The sequence below is a fragment of the Haliotis rubra genome, unplaced genomic scaffold (genome assembly GCF_003918875.1).
Source record: "Haliotis rubra isolate DU_JTF1 unplaced genomic scaffold, ASM391887v1 Scf6, whole genome shotgun sequence".
Taxonomy (NCBI): domain Eukaryota; kingdom Metazoa; phylum Mollusca; class Gastropoda; order Lepetellida; family Haliotidae; genus Haliotis; species Haliotis rubra.
In genome coordinates this window covers 1,185,316-1,208,721 of record NW_025767301.1, presented here as the reverse complement: position 1 = coordinate 1,208,721, position 23,406 = coordinate 1,185,316, and the positions used below count along the sequence as shown (strand labels likewise).

General features: G+C 38.0%; 1 protein-coding gene across 2 annotated transcripts; it reads left to right on the top strand.

The window, feature by feature from the left end:
• Positions 1-76: 76 nt before the first annotated feature.
• Positions 77-23,326, top strand: LOC124255323 (ADP-ribose glycohydrolase MACROD2-like). 2 transcript variants are annotated; one of them, XM_046689212.1, is made up of 10 exons: positions 77-446; positions 3,476-3,634; positions 8,596-8,646; positions 14,402-14,539; positions 15,848-15,964; positions 17,525-17,628; positions 18,165-18,195; positions 19,696-19,775; positions 21,776-21,875; positions 22,261-23,326. In XM_046689212.1, exons 1-10 carry the CDS (start codon positions 83-85, stop codon positions 22,716-22,718), a joined length of 1,602 nt encoding a protein of 533 aa, XP_046545168.1. In that variant the 5' UTR covers positions 77-82; the 3' UTR covers positions 22,719-23,326. The 2 variants fall into 2 exon arrangements, with proteins under 2 accessions (XP_046545168.1, XP_046545169.1); XM_046689213.1 differs by lacking the exon at positions 8,596-8,646.
• The last annotated feature ends 80 nt before the right edge of the window (positions 23,327-23,406 follow it).

The window sequence follows — 23,406 nt, the reverse complement described above, 5'->3', positions numbered from 1 at the left end:
TACAGGCGATCTATACAATTTGTTTGTGAACGATTTGTTTTCCGTGTGAGAGTTGCCTCCCTTACGGAAGGGAGATAATAGCATGTACGCAAGGAGTCTCTCCGGTTTTCTCACGAAGTCTATCGCAAGAAGAAATACGTTATCTACTTTTAAATTATACCTTGACAATCACCTTAGTCACTGTAATGTGAACCTTGTACAATCATTCAAACCACTACAACGAAACTTCAGCCACCTGGTTTCTGAAATGTCGAAGAAAGGCCCGACATCGAAGCAGACGAAGCTACCATTTCAAGCGCAACCTGCGAAAAATATGAGTAGTCAGAATGACGGTTCTGGTGGAGGTTCGAAAAAAGAATCTCCCAAGAAACCGCCAGGGTCCCCGGGGAGAATAACACGACAAGTTGTTAAAAAAGACGAGGAAACAGAGGTTGAATCAGCTCGAGGTATAAACAAAATACATTTGGCCTAAATTCCCCTAACTCACAAACTGAAAGTGAAAGTTGCTCTTGTTTGTCTTGACCATGTTCTAATCATCCAAGTTCGAACCATTTCATCCGAAACGGTTCACAACCTGGAAAATAATTGATCTGTATTAGCTGTTACCAACCGTTGATAAGAAGAATATATTAATTTAAAAACCAAAATGTCTTTTACACCAAGTAGACTCAGAAGATAGAACATGCTCCCTTGCCAAAATTCCCCAAAACAATTCAGAAAAAACCTGACCCAGAATTTAGTTGAAACCTCTCATATACTTTGGAGAAAATGGCCCCAACATTTGGAGCATATGGACCCAAACAAAAACACAAATCTGTGTTTGTACAGTTATGAAAACGGGCCCTTTTCAGTTCTTAATTAGTAGTAGATCGAGTAGGCCTAACTATTTTCATTTGGAAAGCTCGAGAGGCCCAAGACAGTGATGCATGCTGGGACAGTTAGGATGTTCTAATTTCTATTTTGTTTGTGGATTGTCAATTTCAACAATTGAGAATATCTGAATAAATAAAGATTAGTATCCTGGATCTGGATATATATACCTGCACCCAACCTGACCACCTTACTGCCTGCAAAATATTCATTAGGCCTGAAAAGAAACATGTTGTGGTTCCGATTTCCCGACCGACCCTTGAATTCTGGTGCCGACCCTATTTATTTAAAGAGGAATGAATAAACTATGCTTTCAGATCCCATTGTTTTTTTCCCGACCCCAACAGATATCAGTCATTCTAATAGAAAGAGTCGATATGATGGCCGCAAGCTTGACTGAACATAGAATGACACTTTATTAAATGTACTTTACTTCTAAAAAAAATATGTAAAAAATTTTTAATTCCGACCGACCTATTAATACCTACCCTAAATTTTAAAGAGGTGTAATCTGAACCACAACATTTTTTCATTTGGCCATATGTTGGAAAGTGCATGTTAAATCTCCAAATCATCATTATTATCTCACCACAGGTACAATTCCATTAATGGTACGGGGACACTGTGGAGAAATCAGTCAGTGTCAGAAGGCTGTAATGTAGGATGTCCAGTTTGAAGTGGTGGTCCAGTGCATTGACTGCAACAGAATATCTTACCATGACGTTGTGACAGAGACTGTGTGAAACAGAGATAAACTTGCAGAATAGCTATAATAAATGTACTAAATTTCCTAAGATTGAATAATGTAGGTTTGTTTCAATTCATTTGGGACCATTTTCTCCACAATTGGGGCCCTTTTAAGTAAAATTTTGAGCAAATTTCTCCTACTTCTCTGGCAGTTTTTGCAAGGGTAAATTATTTGCTAAACGCACATGGTGTCCAACCGTCAGTTGGCTTGTAGGGTAGACTGAAGTATTTGGGTCCCTCTACCAGAAGTATTATTTATGGAACTTAAATTTCACCATGAATGTAAAAGCTTTTCACATTTACATGACTATGAGTCCTCACATTGTGCCCCATTATCAGCCTTGAAAACATACTTCCGAACAGTTCATTTAGACATATTTGATATCTGATGGATGTTGACCATAACTTAATTCATGTTCATACCAGTGGGTGATATCTTCAACAAAAGGCGATGTGAGGTGAAATTGGGTTTTACGTCGTGCTTAAGAATATTTCATTCATATGATGACATGCATGCGTGTGTATGTGTATGTGCAGCTGCTTGTACTAGCCCAGACTTAAGCTGGTTTTATAGTGCTAGCCCACTGAAATACCATGCTGCAGTGAAGCATGAATGCCCAACTCAGACACATACTGACTCCGAGCCGAACAGTCCTTGTTGTACCCATTAATGCCGAGCACCAGGCAGGGACCAACAAGTGCCATATTTTAACGTCTTTTGGTATGACACGGTCGGGGATCGAACACACGACCTTCCGCTCTCCCGGGCGGACTCTCTAACCACTACACCACGGAGGCGGTCTTCAACAAAAGAATACAGCTAGGTCTTGATTGAAAGAAATCCTCAATAAATGGTGTCACCTCTGTTTCTTCATCTGTAAGTAGTAGCTGTACGTGAGTGGTGTCACCTGTTTTTGTTGACCGAATTTGTTTGTTGCTTTACAAGGTTTTCATGAACGCACAGCCATGCATGTTACACAGATGACAAATTATTATTTGCAGGCCTCCATAAAAACTCAAATAGCAACAGAAAGTTTGAAATTAATTCTCAAAAAGAAAATTCCTTAAATTCTTGTGTTCACACTATTTTGCTGTTACTTTTCATCATCACATGGGCTAAAACATTTGGAATGACACATAACTGTTCTGACACATGTACAGTAGTTCATATGAACCCCATGTTAACAGGCTGGATGTCTGTAGTGTCAAGTTGACACTTTGATAAGGCCACACTTCTCAGAATAATACAACGTGTCCCAATCAGTATGGCTGTTTGAAAACAGGTTAGATCTATCAACAACAACACATAAGCCTCATTGCCTCATTTGAAGTAAACTCAAAGCCTACAGAACTGGTAAAGAATAAGGGCCAGTCATTGAGGAATATAATTTATAATAGTCTACAGGACAAGTTAGTGTTCTTGGTCCAGTGGGCTAGCATGAGTTTTGAAGGTAATGATAGCCACAGTTGGCCACTTTAGTGTACTGGTTCGATCTGTGCTTATGTAGAGGACTGAGGGAAGGTGAGCAAAGCCCTCAGTTGTGTCCCTTGTGTCTTGGGGGATTTGAAATCCAAGTTTGATTCAGTGATCCTTGATCTTTCAGTGTCATTAGCAACCAGTGCTTATGAGTTCAGTTTAAGTGGTCAACATTTAGAGTCTCGCTTTGGACTCTCACTGATCATAATACAATGATTATCACTTGACAGTGTTAAAATCCTGCCACCTGGCATGATCAAGTTGCCCCCTTGTGTACAGCAAAAGAAAGAACTGTCTATCAGTGTTGAACAATTTTTGTTTGTGTATATATTTTGGGAATATTTTCATGGGAACTCACGTTGCTGTATTATCTGCTTCCAGACACTGCACTGAATATGCCCACAGATGAAAAGCGGAAGCGATACAAGTGCCGTGATAGGTATGAATTGCTTTCTAACATACCTCCCTGGAAAACTCAACCAAAGTTAGATGAATTGTCTGCAACTCTGCCAAAGAAGAAGAAAAGTTCACCCTTAAAAGGTATGTTACATTTAGTTAGATTGAAAGTTGGTCTCCAAATGGAAAATATGACATCTTCTCCAGTAGGCAAAGTATCAGAACTACACTGTAGGTATGGTTCTACAACTAGTACAAGTACCCAGTAGCTATGGCATCAGAACTACACTGTAGGTATGGTTCTACAAGTACCCAGTAGCTATGGCATCAGAACTACACTGTAGGTATGGTTCTACAAGTACCCAGTAGCTATGGCATCAGAACTACACTGTAGGTATGGTTCTACAAGTATCCAGTAGCTATGGTATCAGAACTACACTGTAGGTATGGTGCTACAAGTACCCAGTAGCTATGGCATCAGAACTACACTGTAGGTATGGTTCTACAAGTACCCAGTAGCTATGGCATCAGAACTACACTGTAGGTATGGTTCTACAAGTACCCAGTAGCTATGGCATCAGAACTACACTGTAGGTTGGTTCTACAAGTACCCAGTAGCTATGGCATCAGAACTACACTGTAGGTATGGTTCTACAAGTACCCAGTAGCTATGGCATCAGAACTACACTGTAGGTATGGTTCTACAAGTACCCAGTAGCTATGGCATCAGAACTACACTGTAGGTATGGTTCTACAAGTACCCAGTAGCTATGGCATCAGAACTACACTGTAGGTATAAGTCACAGCATGATTCATTTAATGGAAAATGCGATAAATCTGACCAACTTAAATGACTCAAAAGTTATTTTTGCACCCTATCAAACTGTTTATTTATTGTACTCTTAATAGCCCGGTTTAACATGAGCTTAGGCATTTTGAATGCCAGAGAGCATAACAGGAAAGCCTGTTTTGGATAATATAGTTTGTGGGTTCCTTTATGGGTTCGGGACAAATGAAGCTAAACTGTTCTTGCAGTCATGATAGTGTTCAGGAAATCCAGCTGTCAAGTTTACAGGTTAGACCAAGGATACTCTACAACAGGGATAGGTGACTCTCTTGCTTTCTTTACCATTTGTACTAATTAGCGTGTGCCTCGTCATGCTCCAACGCACACAGTGACGTGGTTCGTTCCCAGTACTTCAGCCAGTGTATTGTATCAGTCGGAATTTTACAATGAATGAATGAATGAATGAATGAATGAATGAATGAATTAAGAGCAAGAATTATATTTGAATGAATGAAAGAAATAAAGAAAAAGAACAAAAGAAAAAGAACATATGTGAATGAATGAAAGAATAAATGATACAGCACGGCCATCCCTCCCCAAACATGTTTAAGAACGCAAAACTATCGGTTGAACACATGTGTTAACGTCAGCTGTCCTTTTTAAAAAAAATCTAATTCAGATATCTTATTGCATGTGTGGAATGACATTGGCATTGACAGAATATTAACTGACACTGTCACAGACCCCTCAAAAACAGAAAGTTTAGAACTATCACAAAGCGTTGTAAACACCTTTCCAGTTTTGTCAAATACTAAGATCAACAAGAAATAAAGAAGTTTTAGAACTATAACACTCAAGCATCACAAGCATCAGTGGCGTATCAGAACAGATCGGCGATATGTCATATTTTTCACACACCTCAAATTATAAAACTATCACTGTTACTTGCAAACACCTTTCACCTGATGGTATATTCCCCTCATAAAAATTTAAGGTGTATGTGAAAGATGTTTTAGAACAATAACTAGAAACACTCAAACAACGCCCTGTAGTATTTCAATGGCAGATCGTCGATATGTCATATTTTTCACACACCTCAAATACACCCTAAAAATTTTTTTTAGTTATAAAACTATCACTATTACTTGCAAACACCTTTCAACTAAAGGTATATTTCCCTTCTAAAAATTAAACGAATATGTGAAAGAAGTTTTTAGCGATAGAATTTAGTCTTTCTTCACTGTGTACTGAGAATTGAAGCCAGTGAGCTACAACATGCCGACTTGAAACTTTACTACAAATCTACTGTACTAATACTGACACTAATAACAATTATTTGACTTAAAATGAAGTGACAGAATAGGTAACTTATCTTCTACATGTAGGTTTTCAGTTGTCACAACACTCAGTGTATGTAATCAGCTGTTGAAAATAAACCGGGCTCAATCTTAAAAACTACGCTGCCACCATATTGGCTACACTGGTCACGTGACGAGCCGAGGCATAGCTTAGGGGCTTTCCGAGGAGTGACCACTCCCCCTTATATAGTCTCCCTGGTTAGACTAACGCTTAGTCTCTGTATATATAATTTTGATAGTAACAAATAATCCAAACACTGAAAAGGAGCCCCAGTGAGATGGGAGATTCAGAACCTGAGGACATCTAGACTTGCTTCCTTATGGACTTTAGCATTGCAAAAATGGCTGGGCAGAAGGGATAATATAAATAAGGTGGTTCAGGGACTGTGAGGCAGACTAGTTGACAGGTTTACATGATATTAACAATGAATTGAAATGACATGTTGTGGTAATGTTTTAAGTTTAACTAGAACATCAAAAGGTATGGGCACACTTATTTTCAGAAAGGCACTCCTAAATTATCTGTCTAGTGCCCTGTGGCACCCAATACAAAATTTGCATTTCTATCCTTCTTATTTCAGATATAACATTTACATAGCAGATAGCAATGCACTGTTCCTTTATGTCTACACTAGGTCCCTAAGTGGATCTTGTAGTCACAATGGCCGATATTTTGTCATAGATTTTTGTTGTTGCTGCCTCAACTCAGCTAGCTTAGAGGGGAAGTGTACACGAATAAATCACATTTATTCTTATGTGAATCAAAGTGAACTGTTTTAATTAGTTAATACCAATGTTTGCAAATATACACTCATTTTTCTTACTATGTAAGTATAACCCTCAAAATAAGTGCTGAAATGTAATGCCAATATGATGCCTTTGTTTGCCGAGCTAAACAGGCCAGAGTTACCGCCCTTTGATTATGACGTAATTGGTGCCACTTGATTTTAAACGGGTGTCCTGTCTAGTCCCAAATAAAAAGATTATCATACTGAAATTAATCACATGAAAAAAAGTTTATGAAAATACGTAAGAAGCATAAGAACAGAAAATGTAAGCAGCAGAACGGATTGATCATGACATTGTGTATTTTCATTCATAACCTCACCTCAATGAAAATACCACATATGTATATCAATGTTGACGTCCGTATGACATCACTATAGGGAAGCGACCTTTTCAAAATGGCGTGTTCACTGACACGAACTCGTACGCCAGAGTTTTCGAAGGAAATTTTCGTTGTTTCAAGCAACGTATATGCATAAATGTGACATGTAAGTAGTCCGAAAATTCTGTCAGTCTGCTGGTTGTTATTTTCTTTTGCTTTCATTGTGACCAAGGGAAATAGTCAGAAATTAAGTGAAGTACCGTCATCGTTGTGGCGTCAGTCATGGCGTCATGCTTTCAGAAATGATAATATGTTGTGATGAATCCTTTCCCATGCATGTTCTAAAACTAATGAGCAAGTGTATGCAACAAGTAGGCGAACGGATACACAGTATAAAATCTGAGATTGGCTTTGTTTACATTTCAAACAAGTGGTCCTTTCCCAGCGCGGCATCTTATATATTTCGTTAGATTTCACTGAAACACTTCGTATTGGTGACAGAGTCCATTTGTCAGTTTATTTTGAACTGTATGAGGAATTCAGGGATTTATGTAAGGAAGATGGTGTTTTAAATTATACAATTGATTTTATGGACGAAACATAACTGACATACATGTGACATGATTTTATAAACACTCTGTAATATGGCTGAAAATTCACTTTGATTGTGTTTGCGTATTTTCCAAAACATTCTCAGCGATTCTCAGTTCATCGACAATGTTTCAGAACGAATATTGGTGATTCTATCAGACAACAACAAAACTACCGCTGAACACAATGTTACGTCTTTTTCTTTTAAATTCAATTCTCAGAGTAAAATTTGACATTTGAATTTATTGAATTCAGACATACTATAAATTACGCAAAACGCAGTGAATGGTGATTTAGTAATCTGTCTAAACTGGCGAGATTTACGATGCATGTAATTTTCAGTATATGTTATCTACAATGAGCGGATGATATCATAGAAAAACGAATTTCTAACAGAGTTCAAAACTGCAAATTGCATTTATCTGCGTGATGTATTTGGATATGTACGTGTACTAGCAAAGTGAAGGTGGAAGAGAAGGGACATATCGTACGATTTATGTAGGAATTTTAGTAACAAACGTAGAATGCTGGCACATTCACCGATGGCAAGCTAGATGTAGTTTTAGTTTAAGTGAAAAATAATACTGTTGGAAAGGGGACCGACTCAGGTTGAATATGTTATACAGTTTGGTTACGTGGTAACACTTTTAGTACAATGTACCGGTATACGTTCTTTCAAACTGTGACATCATCACAGTGTGGGACTGACCACATTCCACCTGACATCCAGGCAACAGCTGGATTAAAACAGTAGCCTGCGCATCAAGACACAAGAACCACACCTATACCTGCACCACGTGAAATGGGTCTAATAAGGTCTAACAACGTCATTCGTTTATCGTTTGTGCACCAATGACGTCATTTCCAAGGGACATAAGCCATGGTGTGTTTATTGTAGCTATAGAACTCTCGGTAAATGTGGAATATTTGAATCGATATTACGCAAAAAATATATTAGTTACTTCTGATATTTGTACTGTTTTGGCTATAAAACTACTTGACAAACACTTTTTATGATGAAAAAGTGCAAGACAAAAAGGTAAATTTTCATGTACATTTGCCCTTTAAGGCAGCTATGATATAGCTTGAATATGTTGTTAAACAACATTCAAAGACTTTCTACCCATAGATCTAGTTGACATGTTAGTATTTTAAGGAACAAAGTCTGATTCTAGGTGTTCACATTATGTAAATACTATATTTTTACATTAGACAAGCATTGTGTCAATACTGTTGTAAGGTGGTGTTGTCATTTCACTAGCGTTAAAGAAGATGTTCCACCGGACGCCCCAATGGCAGCTTCTTAATGAGGGTAAGGTCGAAAGCGGTGAGATGAGTCATTAGATTGCATAGCTTTGAACTCCCTCAGTATTGTGAACTATTGTGTTGAAGAAGAACTAACTTGATTTTAAAATTAAACTCTGATTCAGTGAATAAATGTTCTCTGTTTTATGATGTAATTTTGATAAAAGATTCTGAGTTTTCCCAATTCTAAGATGGCATATTGAATGCATTCCCTATTATCCAGTGTGTGGTATCTCACTTCAGTTATGATAAATACCTAGGTCCCATTTACATCCATAGCGATCAGTCAATTCTGTAAATGATATGTACATATCAATCAATTTCACTGATCATGAAAAAAATAAATTGCAATATTGCCAGTACTTGCCTACCCCTTTTACACGCTTATGTAAATACAACTGAGGCCACACAAGACTCTGGTGTCAAATGGTTTATTTTTCCTCATAAGTAAGCCTCATGTAAATTTGAGAGTCTACTCAAAGGTTGTTTTCAAACATGCTTATAAATGTTGATGCTTCACACCTGATGAAACTGTCTCACAGTCCCTGAAAAACATTATTTTCCTTACTGCCTAGCCCTCCCTGCAATGCTAATGCCCTAAATGAAGCAAGTCTAGATTAATCTCCCAACTCCTGATATACCTCCTGTATTCTGACACATGTCATGTTTACTCAGTATGAACTTCAAAGAGCATGTGTACTTGATATCTGGATTGTTAATGACTGGAAGTAGAGTTAATGTAATAACAGTGTTCATTCTAGATTTGAAAAATGTAGTACCACAGGGTTGAATAACTTTGGGTCATTTTGAAAATAGGGGCATAACCGTAAGTTGAATTCTAGTATGTTATGTAAGTTTTACAGTTTGAATTTGCATTTTTGATACAGGACACGCTAAGTAGTCTTAATTGTTTCACGCTTTAATATGATAATAAAGATCAACCTTTCGTCATGATTGAATCTTAATCAGAGATAGACAACTGGTTGTCTTCAAACAGACATTCACTTCATGTTGAACCTTGTCTAGTATCACATTATATATTAGTGAAAACTCCCATAACGCTTTGTATGACAAGCATGCTTCTTTTTTTCTTTTTTTCTCTTTTTTTTATTTCCATTTTTATGTTACAATTTCCATTACAGCAGCTTTATGTTCATTTGAAGGTATTTTAAGTGTACAGTGAGTAGTGTTGATGTAAATACATAATGTGTACATTACCTCTTATATATATAGTACACATATATACAAAATACATGTAGTTACAGTCAGTCAGTTATAGTATTTCGAAAAAGTAAATGGAAGGATGACCAGAAAGAATGAAAACTTGCATAGTTACAATTAGAAAAGGCAATAAATTTTGAGATTTCATAATATTTTAATACTTCTTTTTGAAACCATATAAAATTAGGTTTCACTGCTTTCTTACTACATTTATACAACATATATTTGATTATTATTATCACCACATTAAGAGGATTATTATGTTTACCTTTAAATCCAAATAATATATGTTCTTCACTTAAATGAATTTTACTTTCGATGTATCCTTCAATCCATTTAGTAAATTTTGTCCAAATATCTATTGCATATTGACAATTACAAAGCACATGTGCTATAGTTTCAGCTGGATCTTTACACAATGAACATGCTGGTGACTTAACATAGCCAATCTTATATAAATAACAATTAGTGCTGAGAATATTATGTAAAAGCATGCTTTTTGGCAGACAACTGTCTGTCACCCCTGCTGAAGATATATGTTGTGACAGAAGGAAAGGCCAATGTACAGATAATATATACCAATCAGCTACAAGCTGAAAGTAGGTCAAACCATATGGAAATAGTACTAAATCACTGACATGTACTCTAAACAATGAAATTGTTTTTTCAGATTTAGTATATATGCTAATAATTTACTATTTTATCCTTTCATAAGAATTCAAAGTCTTTGGGAAAAATTGATGAATGAAGACAATCTTCACAGTAAGTCAGAAGTGGTATGAAACTAAAGAATTATTTTTTCTCTGTCACTTGTGAAATAAGACATTTAGCATTTAGCGCGAAGCGTGGGATATAGTATTATGCTCTGTCCGTCCTTCCGTCCATATGAATTGAAATATCTTAAGAACCTTTGACTGGATTCTTTTCATATTTGGTACCTAGATTCATCACAGTAAAAGAAAGGTCCCAGTCATGTTTGGTGACCTTGACCTTCAGTTCAAGGTCACAAGGGGACTTTAACGTTTTACCCTTGTCAGCGAGATATCTCAAGAACCGTTCTCCGGATTTTCTTCATATTCAACTCCAAGCTTTATCTAGGGAAGTTGCAGGGCCCTATCGATTTTGGTGACATTCACCTAATTTTCAAGGTCATGGCGACACTTTGAAGATTTCAGCATGTTAAGCTGCATGTTAAGCTTGTCAGTGAGATACCTCAAGAACCGTTTACTGAATTTTCTTCATATTCGACATCAAGCTTCATCTGGGGAAGGCCCAGGGCCCAGTCGATTTTGGTGACCTTCACATCATTTTCAAGGTCACGGCGAAACTTTGAAGATTTCAGCATGTTAAACTGCATGTTAAGATTGTCAGCGAAATATCTCAAGAACTGTTCACTGGATTTTCTTCATAGACTTTCAAGACTTCCCTTGAATGTTTTTCAATAAGCAATTTCTTTATTACTATATTTGCATATTTCATACACTAAGACGTTCATGTTAAGGTCAAAGTGAGTCTTGAAAATATTTGTGCGTTTGAAAAACTACAGAGCAAGATATCAAAATAGGTTGACTGGTCATGTTTTTGTTGACATTTAACTTCATCTTAAATTACGACCTTCACTTTCATTACTTTTTAAGTTTGATTTGATAATTTGCGGCGGGGGATTATGTCACCTTAGTGACAATACTTGTTCTCTCTGGTCTATCATCCCATCTGTGGTTACCTCACTATAAGGTTAGTAATTTGCCATGCTATAACATGGCCAAAACATCATGACATTTTGGTTTCATTGTAAAACTTGCAAAGCAATTTCTAATCTCTGATTATTGATCTTAATTAGCTAATCAGTACCTGTTAGATACTACAGCAAAAATGAAGACACAACCAGAAGACACAACCACATATACTTCACACTTGTAGCAAGTACTGCCTTGCACCTTCAGTCCATGGTAAGAAATGAGAGAAGGATCACCCATTTTAGCATCTTTGCCCACTTAGGGGCAGTGGGGTAGCCTAGTGGTTAAAGCTTTCGCTCGTCACGCCGAAGACCCAGGTTGGAATCCCCACATGGGTACATTGTGTGAAGCTCATTTCTGGTGTTCCCCGCCGTGATATTGCTGGAATATTGCTAAAAGCGGCGTAAAACCAAACTCACTCACTCACTCACTCACTCTTTGCCCACTCGGCTTGCAGAGCATGTTTTCCAGTTTGTTTCAAAGGCAGCAATCAAACTTATCCCAAAGTTTTGTTTATCAGGTTCATATCTGGTGATTAAGAGGTCAATGTGAGATACTGTACATTGTGGTTCCTTGTTTATACTGTAGTTACACATGCTGTATGTTGTATAGCATTGTATTGTTGAAAGAGGCAAGAAACACAGTTTGTAATGGGAACATGTGCAGTACGGTTCCTTCACAACAGCATTGGTCTGTGAAGTTACCTTTCTTCAGGCTTGTTCTGGGGGCGGTGGGGTAGCCTAGTGGTTAAAGCATTGGCTCGTCACGCCGAAGACCCGGTTTCGAATCCTCACATGGGTACAATGTGTGAAGCCCATTTCTGGTGTCCCCCACCGTGATGTTGCTGGAATATTGCTAAAAGCGGCGTAAAACCAAACTCAGTCAGTCAATCAGGCTTGTTCTGCCAGTGTGGGAGATTTCCACCCACATCACTCCAAGTCTGTCCACCTGCTATATGCAGTTCCGATTAGCTGAAAACGGCATGGTAGTTCTTTACCTGCTGCTCAAGCGAACAGTCCTCCATCCTTGACAGCACAGATGTCCTAGTTGTTGATGATGTTTTGCTGACTGCCTTTAGGATCTCCTTCCCATTTCTGCAATTTCAAATGTTCTTCACAATTCTGGAATTGCTGCAGTTTTGGCAAACAAGAAGCCCTGACTATTACAGAGCAGTTCCAGATGGTTCAGAACATGTATGTGCATTTGTCCTATGGTTCTCTTGTGATGTTCTTCTGGATTGTTACCCTGGGGCATTTGGTCATTGTTGTATTTTAATGATTCAACAATAACCCTGTTGGCATGGTAGCATATATTCTAAACAATACCATATTCGTGCTTAAAAAGATGATTTTGTGCAAATCATTTCAATGTCTTTCATGTATGCATGTTAATATAATTTCTTTGAGGGGTATATGTCTCAGATGTGTTTGAAGTGACAGTATCATATGTAATCATATGCTGTCTGTCGTGGGCCATAATCTGAGGTTAAGATGTTAACACTAAGGTTACCCTTGCCACTAGGGAGAAGATATCTATCTGCTATCCCCTCCATATTTACCTCTGCTTTGAACCCATGGAGATTCTTGCCATGGCAAGGTCCCAGATATGCTTGCCATAAGAGCTTACTTAAAGAGTTGTCACCAGTCAGTGACTTGCATATAAAACTCCATTGCACCCCAACATTGGGCTCATCTGCTCATACGTTGGCTCTTATAACAAGAAGCTAGATTGTTGATGCAGTGTTAGGTAAAAGTCACTCACTCACCTGTCTACCTGTTGTGCTTGCACCTGTTTCTGGCTCTTCACATGTTGTGCACAAATATGCATGTTAAGTGGGGACTAAGCATTGGTCAGCTGACAGTCCTGACTAATTTCATTGAATGTAATTTTGAATTCACTTTCAGTTTGACAAAAGTTGCTAATTATGTCACGAACAAAATGGCCCCAGATCATGGATTTTAGTGCCCCTTTAAAGGCACAATGTCACACCACACTTCTCTGAAAGAAAGCATTATGCATTTCTCTCAATAATCCTGTCCTCCGGGAAGCAACCATGTAATTTATTCCATAAAAGATTACGTATTTAGATTACAATATTAAATTAAAAAGTTCAAATGCAATGTTGCATTAAATCGACTCTTGCACCATCTACCGGTGAAACAATATTTCAAGCGAACCCCATAGAGTTATGTCCCTTGGAGCGCTCTTTATGAATATGCTATGCACAGCTATGTGATTGAAACCAGTCTCCATCTGTAAATTTTGCATGAAGCTGAAACTTTGCATAAATGATGTTAGTCAAACATTGGTTTTCACATATGGTTAACATGGGAACCATATTGGAGTAGGAAAATATGCAGTTTAAGCATTTGTGTAAATGGAATGGTCTAGACATACTTTCAATGTCCTACTCATTTGGTTATGGGAGAAAATAGCAAGACAAGTTTATGTGGATCAGCTCTGTCCATGTTGAGATGGCCACTAAAGCAAAGTCAATAGATCCACATGACCAAAGAGGTTAATGCTGTCAGCAAGTTGACAAGGTAAGGATGTCATCTGTGGGATGGCTCCACACTCTGCTACACATATAGAAGTGTATTTAGCAGTGAAAGCTTCATGATATGGAAATATGATCAGGGGCTTAGTGGAAGCTTTAATTTAAGTGTTGGAAACAACATTTTCATCTGACTATGCAGTCAACAGAAATTCTTCATCAGGGAATTAATGGAGATTTCTGTTTTCTATACACAGAGAGAGATGTAGGTATTGCAGCACAATTTCACTTTCAAATGTTGTTTGTTTCAGACAAAGTGTGTAAGAAAGAGTATGAAATAAGACCTGATCTCAACGAGAAGGTATCGCTGTGGATCGGGGACATTACGACGCTGGAAATAGATGCCATTGTCAATGCTGCCAATGAAAGTCTCATGGGAGGAGGGGGAGGTAAGTCACTGGAGATGTTCAATTTAAGCTTAAGGGTTACGATGTAGCTCAGTGGCAGACACTATGAACCAGGTTCAACTCTCTGTAGATGGTATCCCTGTGGGTTGGGGACATTACCACGCTGGAAATAGATGCCATTGTCAATGTTGCCAATGAAAGTCTCCCAGGAGGAGGTGGAGGTAAATCACAGCAGATGTTCGACTGAAGATTAGGGTTCAGTCACAGCAGATGTTCGACTGAAGATTAGGGTTCACGATTATAACTCAGTGGTGGGCACTGATGAGCCAGGTTCAGCTCTCTGTAGAAGGCCATTTTGGGTTCTTATTGTCCCATCATGAAGCATCCTTGATGACAAAGTGTAATTTATATTCAGTTTATTTTGTTGAGTACTCTGGACCCAATTTACCATTATAGGTTCATTTCTAGTCTTGATGGAATTAGGTAAAGCTGAAGCTGGCTGTCTCCCAGGAGAGAGTGTATTCCATCATCACATAAAAAATTGCAAAGAAAAATGTAATAGCTCATTGGAGTCCAAAGGCTCTGATGTAATGATAATATCTGATGTAGTGATCCACAAACTTTATCACAGTGATTTGTAAATGTGGATGAAACCTATTTTAACCACTTCCATAATGTTTCCAAAAAACAACTGTTACTAGAGTAAACTCCATATGCTTGTAATGAAGTGGCAGATTTATTGAACTGTTTCTATGGCCCCAGTCACAAGCTGCATAGTTTAGTCAAGATGCTTATAATGAACTGCAGTAATTATGGTCTGTTTGAGTTCATTATAACTGTACTTAACTGCACTTGATTACTGCTCCTTCCTCAAATTTGTCCATTTCCTAATGTTTTGTGTGACATTAAATAAGAAACACCACAAGTAGCCTGCATTATGGATATTAGGGCTGCGCAATATAACCGGTTTACCGGTATTTACCGGTTCAGAGATGAAAACTATATGTATTGCGATATGCTGATCGAAAACCGGTATTTTGACATGCATTCGGAAAACTTCGTAACACTCGGAAATCTTCGGATATTGCCTTGTTTCATTTGTGCCAAATATTATTTACATTTTTATTTTGTCAGGATTAAAAGTTTTTATTAAAGCTTAATCAAACATGATGATTTTATTTTGTTTTTGCTTTATAAATCAAGCATTAACTTGAGTATAAGTAATATATTGCAGTACATATCGCAATATATGCTTTCGCATTGCAATATATCGCAATATGAAAATTCTCTGCAGTACCCACCCCTAATGGATACATGGATCTTCACTCTCTCCCACCAAATTCGTTGCAGTTGATGGTGCTATCCATTCAGCAGCAGGACCCAAGTTGAAGAAAGAATGCAAGCTCCTCAAGGGCTGCCCCACTGGCGATGCTAAAATAACTGCTGGCTATGACCTCCCTGCCAAATGTAAGTGCTGAATCTTTCCCTACTATAATCTGTCAATATGAGTGTGAGGGAGTTTAGTTGTTCGCTGCTTTTATCAATATTCCAGCAATATAATGGCAGGATACACCAGGAATGGGTTTCACACATTGTACCTATATAGGGATCCGGGGTTATAATTGGCCTTCAGCAACCCATGCTTGTCGTAAGAGACGACTAATCTTGTGGTCAGGCTTGCTGACTTGATTGACACATGTCATTGCATCCCAGTTGCGTAGATCGATGTTCATGCTGTTAATCACTGGATTGTCTGGTCCGGGATTCAATTATTTACAGAACGCCACTATGCATACCATGTTTATAGCAGACTGATCAAGGCAGCCTGAATACATTACTTCTTGCATATAGCAGTAATACTTCCAAATAAGGCACACATATTCAAGTATCAGAATTAAATGCATTGTTTACATTCAAACATATTTCCCATGCCATTTTTATGTTTAAAAAAAGTCCATGCAAAACAGTCTTACTTTGCACTTTAGATGTTTTGAATGTTTTGATTCAATGAAAACAGTTCGATACAAAGTAGTTTCCACAGGATATGTAACCAGTTGAAGAATATTCACACCATGACATTGCTAGTTATAATCAGCTTCTTCCATTTATGTGTGGGTGTTAATGTGGGAGTTGTTATATTTATCGGATCAGTAAACAAGGGTTGATCCCCTCATAACAGTGGTGTAATAATGGGGTTATGGGGTAGCCTAGTGGTTAAAGCGTTCGCTCACCATGCCAAAGGCCCGGGTTCGATTCCCCACATGGGTACAATGTGTCATATTGCTTGAATATTGCGAAAAGCGGCATAAAGCCCAACTCACTCACTCACTCGTGTAACAATGAAGATGTTTTGATCCTCAGTTTTTTCAGTAGTTGTATAAAGTTACTAATATATGATGAGATTAAAAGTTGACAGTAGGAGGCTTATCTCCTTTCCACCATAATACCGACACGACTGTCCAGATCATGTAGTTGGCGAGTCAGTAGCAAACAGGGATGCCACGATACAACGGTGCATCAATACTCACTCACTAAGACGATACAATTATCGGTACATGCAAAACTGTATCGATATTTAGTTTTGAAAGTATTGGTTTAAATATGTTTATGTATCATTTATGTTTGGCAATTGTATCATGTTTTTTGATATTATGAGAGTTATAAATGATTATTTATTATGAACAAAGGTGGGAAATCTCTGAGAATCAGAAATGTTGATCTTCTCTTGGACAATTATAAAACATGAAATATTAATGTTCAAAATGTAACTAAATTTACGCAATAATGCGGCGAAAATAGGTATCGTGATACGTATCGAATCGTGACATGGGTATTGTGATACGTATTGATTCATGAAACTTATGTATCGTGACATCCCTAGAAGCAGAAGAGGACAAGTTGTTTGTTTCAACCTACCTTGACATAGGGTGAAATGAAACATGCCTGGGTGTAGTTGCCAATTATAGAGAATGAATAGTTGTTTTGTTGTCTTTGTCATAACACTAGTGTTGTCGACTTGCTTTTCAGATGTTATTCATACTGTTGGTCCAATCGGAGAATATCCCAAAGACCTGGAGAGTTGTTATGTTGAATCCTTAAAGAGGATGAAGGAACAGAAACTGACAACAATTGTAAGTGCTTCCACAATCATCTAAGCACAAGACCCATGAAGGTCCAGGTTAGAATCAGCCATAAGTAATGCTTGTCGTAAGAGGTGACTAACGGGATCGGATGGTCAGGCTCGCTGACTTGGTTGACACATGTCATTGGTTGCCAATTGCGCAGATTGATGCTCATGCTGTTGATCACTGGATTGTCTGGTCCAGACTCAATTATTTACAGACCGCCGCCATATAGCTGGAATATTGCTGAGTGCGGCTTAAAACTAAACTCACTCACTCACAACATAAGCATCATAACTACATGATATTGTCAATTTGTATGCTTTAATGCTGAGATTCACATATTCGAATAAAGAGAACTGGCACTCGTCATTAGAGTGATGTCAAATTTATTTGGGCCCATTCATAATACAGAGTATGCAAAAAAATGTTCTGTCATATGTTTATTTTTGTAATTTCATGTATTTTTGATAATTGTCTTGGTCTTGTAAACAACTTAAATAATCAACATGTGTTCACCTTTCTTGTATGTTACTCTTTTCCAGGCCTTTCCATGTATATCTACAGGAGTATATGGTGAGTAAACACAACAGCAGCAGTACACACAGTAGGGCTGGAAAACATTATCGATAATCAGAAATATCGTCGATTGAAAACACAACATATAAAAGTTGTGTTATCGATTATATCATACATTAACTTTTGTGGTAGAAAAAGTTATAATTTTCTTACACAATTTAGAAACTTAGGACTTAATTGATGGTCTGCTTCTAAATTATGTTCAGGATGCTGTTTTGTTAATAACTCATTCAAAAACATGTCAATACTCACATGTGATGTGAAATGCATTTATTTCTTCAGGATATCATTGGCATTTTACTAAAAGTTGCGCCTCCGATATTTATTGATAAAAGTTTGATATTTAGGTAACAATTATCGATATGTAAGATCAATAATGATGGCTAGCACGGTACATGGCCTGTTCTCAGGTGGGCAGAGTCTAACATGACATACGATAAGATTTTTAATTTTTAAATGTTAACTATAAATTGTATATTATACAGTATATAATATTTAGCCTGTCATGCACAATGGACTCCCAACCAACCAAACCCACAATAAAAATTACAAGACTGGTGAATGACTTCTGTTGGGACAGCAAGATGCAAGCTTTGCATGAACTTCCAGCGACTGCCCAACTCATGGAGCAGGGTGTGTTTGGGTGATATGTAACAAGAAGCTGGAAACTTTGTTTGAGGTTGTTTTCACTCCATTGTGAAAAGAACAAGAGAAAATGCATATTGTGAGATAGGATAAGTGTTATAAATATACAAGTTATAGTTTTCATATTCAGTTATTATTTTTTCCGTATATGTATGGATTGATCTAAAGTGTGTATACAGAATATATCTGAATAGAAATGCTGACAGCAAAGGGCCTGTGAAGATCCGGGTTAGAATTAGTCTTCAGCAACCCATGCTTGTCATAAGGGGCAACTAGCAGGATCTGGTGGTCAGGCTCACTGATTTGGTTGATGCTAATGATCACTGGATTGTCTGGTCCAAACTCGATTATTTACAGGCCACACCTAATACTAGCTGGAATATTGCTGAGTGCAGCATTGATGACAAACACAAGGCAGGGCTGTCTTTGTTGACGTATCCAGGTGAGCTTCAGTGTTGTGACATTAGTGACATTATGCTGTTCTGAAGTGATCAGAGTGAGTGAGTTTAGCAATATTCCAGCTATATGGCGGCGGTCTGTAAATAATCGAGTCTGGACCAGACAATCCAGGGATCAACAACATGAACATTGATCCAGGCAGTTTGATACAATAACATGTGTCAACCCAGTCAGCGAGTCTGACCACCTGATCCCATTAGTCGCCTCTTACGACAAGCATGGGTTACTGAAGATCAATTCTAAACCGGACCTTCACGGGTCTAAAGTGGTCAGAAGATCCTGGAGCATTTATAAGCCAAACAGGATGTTCAGTCATCCCATGTACTTTACCCAATGCTTCGGAACATTGCTGTATAGCTCATGGTGATATTTGATTAAATGCAATTGTTTTAGGTTATCCTAATGAGAAGGCAGTCAAAGTTGCATTGAAAACAGTTCGAGAATTTCTGGAAGAGGATCCATATGGACCTGAGGTATGATGGTATTATGGACAGTACAGGGGTGGTTGGGTAGCCTAGCTCGTCACGCCAAAGACCCGGTGTAACAGGCCAAACTTTGGCCTAGGACAAACTTCCCCCCCCTAGGCTTAATCTTCCCCAGGGAAAGTTTGTCCTATATTTGAAACTTTAACTAAATACATTTACCCAGTTTTTACTTGGATGTCCATATCGATTCAAAATTTTATTCCCTCACTCATGGCTTTAAATATGGCATCCACGTCGGCGACAGCAATTTAACAGTTGGAAGCAGACATAAACATCAACACAACAACTCAACACAATATCTGTATCAAATGCTGTGTCAACTATCATTCCACTATAGTGTATATCTGAATCATATTTCATTCACCAAAAGTGATTATGGATTAGTAAACAAGCTTATGTGAATAATGTTCCATTACATTTATACATAAATACAACAAATATGAGATAATGAACAGCATGATAAGATAGCAAGCAACCTGTGAGCAGGATGGATTTAGAGATATATGCCGTTTAAACATGTATGCATTCAAATCACTACACCAAAGTCAGAGGCAAGAATGGACTATTTGGCACAAATGTGTACCAAATTTTAAGTCAAAACTACTGTTGGTTTGATGTTTGTAATAACTTGTTCTCCCCCTTTTGATATAAAATCAAGGGTAGGGAAGAAGTGGCCAAGCTAGGCCAGAATCTCCCCTCTTTTCATAGAAAACAGAACAAAATATCCTAGTTTAAACAGGGGGAAACCTTTGGCCTAGGGGGACTTTCCCCGGGGTAAGAATATCCTGGGACAAAATCTCCCAGGGGAAAGTCTGGCCTAGGCCAGATTCTTCCTGGGGAAAGTTTAGACCGGGGAGAAATGGCCTGCTACAACGGGTTTGTTTCCCAACATGGGTACAATGTGTGAAGCAGATTTCTGGTGTTCCCTACTGTGATATTGCTTGAATATTGCGACAAGTGGAGTAAATCCATACTAACTCACTCACACACTGTGGACAGTACCCAAACTCCAATGTTTTAGTGTGTGAATTTTGAGCATTACACAACTTGCCCATTGGACAAAAGGTTGATCACTTGATTACAAAACTGACATTGATAAGCACATTTTGATGTATACTGATAGATTAATTACATTTTGAATGGAAATCCATCTGAACTAGCTCGTGTAAATATCAGTGAAATGATTGTCATAAGGGTTGACTTAATATATATCTAGTGGTCAGATTTGGTACCGGTAACTTGGTTCAAGCTTATAAGAATAACATGAATAGCTCCTGATGTCAGTCACTGCATCATGAGAACCTTACTCAGTTATTTACTGTCATCGTACAGGATATTCTTATATTCATACAGCAAACAATCGAAACAACCTACTGTAAAAGAGTAATATGCTATTGTATTTGTTATGCTAGACTATACTGTTTGCTGTGCCAACATTGTTATTTCATTGTGCCATATTCACCACAGGAGGTAATGGCCCAAGGAATTGAAATGATATCCAGCCTGACTATACTTTCTCCTATAAGTGTATTATGCACTACCTACTGTATCTGTTATGCTAAACTATATTGTTTGCTATGCCAGCATTGATATTCCATTGTATCACATTCACCATAAAAAATCACGTAGTCTGAATGTACTTTCTCTTGTAAGTGTGCTACACACTACTTGCTGTATTTGTTATGCTAGTCTATATTGCTTGTTATGCCCACACTGTTATTCCATCAAACCATACTTATATACTTTTGTAGGTATATGCTCCACTGAAATGAATAAAAATATTTTTAAAATCAACAACAATCGAAACAAAAATTGGTCATTGTCTGGTTTTTTAGAAAATACATCACTTTTTGTAAATTAAGTTAACTTGATCACAACTGTTTTAAATATTTTCAAAGATTCTCTTTCCATAAGATAGAGTATTTCATGCAGATTGTTTGCCTATATATCCACCTCATGGTCATTGGTGCTTGTCTTCTACCATGCAGGTGGAGAGGGTCATATTCTGCCTCTTCATGAAGGTGGATGTGACTTTATACATGGAGGGGATGAATGGTTACTTCCCTCTCGGTGACGCAGGGGGTGAGGGTAGGTTTTTGTTTGTCTGGTTGAGGAGTTGAACGTCCTTTTGAATGTGACTTAGTAAGGTTGGAAACTGCTCTAAACATTAATAATGTAATATCATTGTTGTAGCATCCATATTTGAACAAGCTTGAAGTGACACAGGTCATAATCTTTCAATACCTCATTGAGATGTGTATGGGTAGGCTGCTGACAAAAAGCATGGACATATCGGGCAGATCTTCGGTTCAGACTCCTGCCATTGCTAAGGGCAGTAAATCTGCATTGCCTTAGACCACTGGGCCACCCAGACCTCATCATAATGTTGACTTTGCTTTTAGCACCCATACCTAAGTCTATGAGAATATCAGATCACTCTATATCCCTTGAGAATGTCTTGTTTGCCATGTAGGTGAAACAAGTGATGGGGCCAAGGCTACCGAGGATGGTGACGTTACCGTTACTGATAAGGCCACAACACCAACTGTTGATGAAGCTATTGTAAGCGATGAAAGCAGAGAGGCCAAAAATGAATCCATGGAAGTGGATGATGCAGGAGACATGGCTAAGGAGAAGGGAGATAACTCTAAAGTACCAAAGGGCAATGAGAATGACATTGAAATGAAAGATGATCAGTCTGAAAGTCAGGATGGTTCTGTTGATGATGATGCACAGAGAAAAGCTGAAGGGAAAGAAGAAAGTAGAGTATCAGAAGAAACTAAGGGAGATAAGTCAAGTGAAGAAAAGAAGTCTGTTTCTACAAAGAAGGAAGCAGCAGATAAAGTTGGCGACAGTACCAGTGGTAAATCATCCTCAGATGGCAGTGGAGAACCTGAACCTGTCTCAAAGAAAGAGAATTCTCACTTATGAGGATGGTATATTGGAATAATGGCGTCTTTTTAAAATGAGGTGTGAGAAGGGTTCTCTAGAATTTTAGAAATTTTAACAAAATTGATGCAAAACATGTCACCAGTGATGGGAAATATATGCATGTGTTTCGGATTTTTGGAGCATCTCTGATATTTATCTATAAACGATCGATATTATTGATCTCTATGATCTCTATAGATAGCCAGCCCTACAGTCTGTAGTCAAAATCAGTAGGAAAGCAGTTGGTTTTGGATGATGTTAAGGTGCTGTCCTGCCAGGCATTCTCGTCAAGGTAGATGATTTTGTATGCATGTGACTGACTTATCACTTGCACACTAACATTGAAGCTCCTTTGTTAGACATTAAAGCCCGATAAGGGTATCTTTAAGAACTAACTCCCTGTGTCCCTTTTGACATTGTGGTGTTGGTAGTACTTAGTACATGGAAGTTGTATCAAGGTATAACAAGTCTAGCTAGAAGATGGCTTGTGAAGTCTAGCTAGCTAGAAGATGAACAGGGCCCCATTCCACAAAGCGATCATACTTAGACTGTCGTAAGTCTATGTTAAGGTATGGGCGTTACAATCATCTTAGCGCTACGACTGTCATAAGTCTATGTTAAGGTATGGGAGTTACGATCATCTTAGCGCTACGACTGTCGTAAGTCTATGTTAAGGTATGGGCGTTAC

Coding starts and splice junctions, on each gene's coding strand:
- LOC124255323 (XM_046689212.1), top strand. CDS start 83: ATGTACGCAAGGAGTCTCTCCGGTTTTCTCACGAAGTCTATCGCAAGA. Junction 18,196..19,695: donor TATATCTACAGGAGTATATG/GTGAGTAAACAC, acceptor CAATTGTTTTAG/GTTATCCTAATGAGAAGGCA. Junction 19,776..21,775: donor AGGATCCATATGGACCTGAG/GTATGATGGTAT, acceptor TCTACCATGCAG/GTGGAGAGGGTCATATTCTG.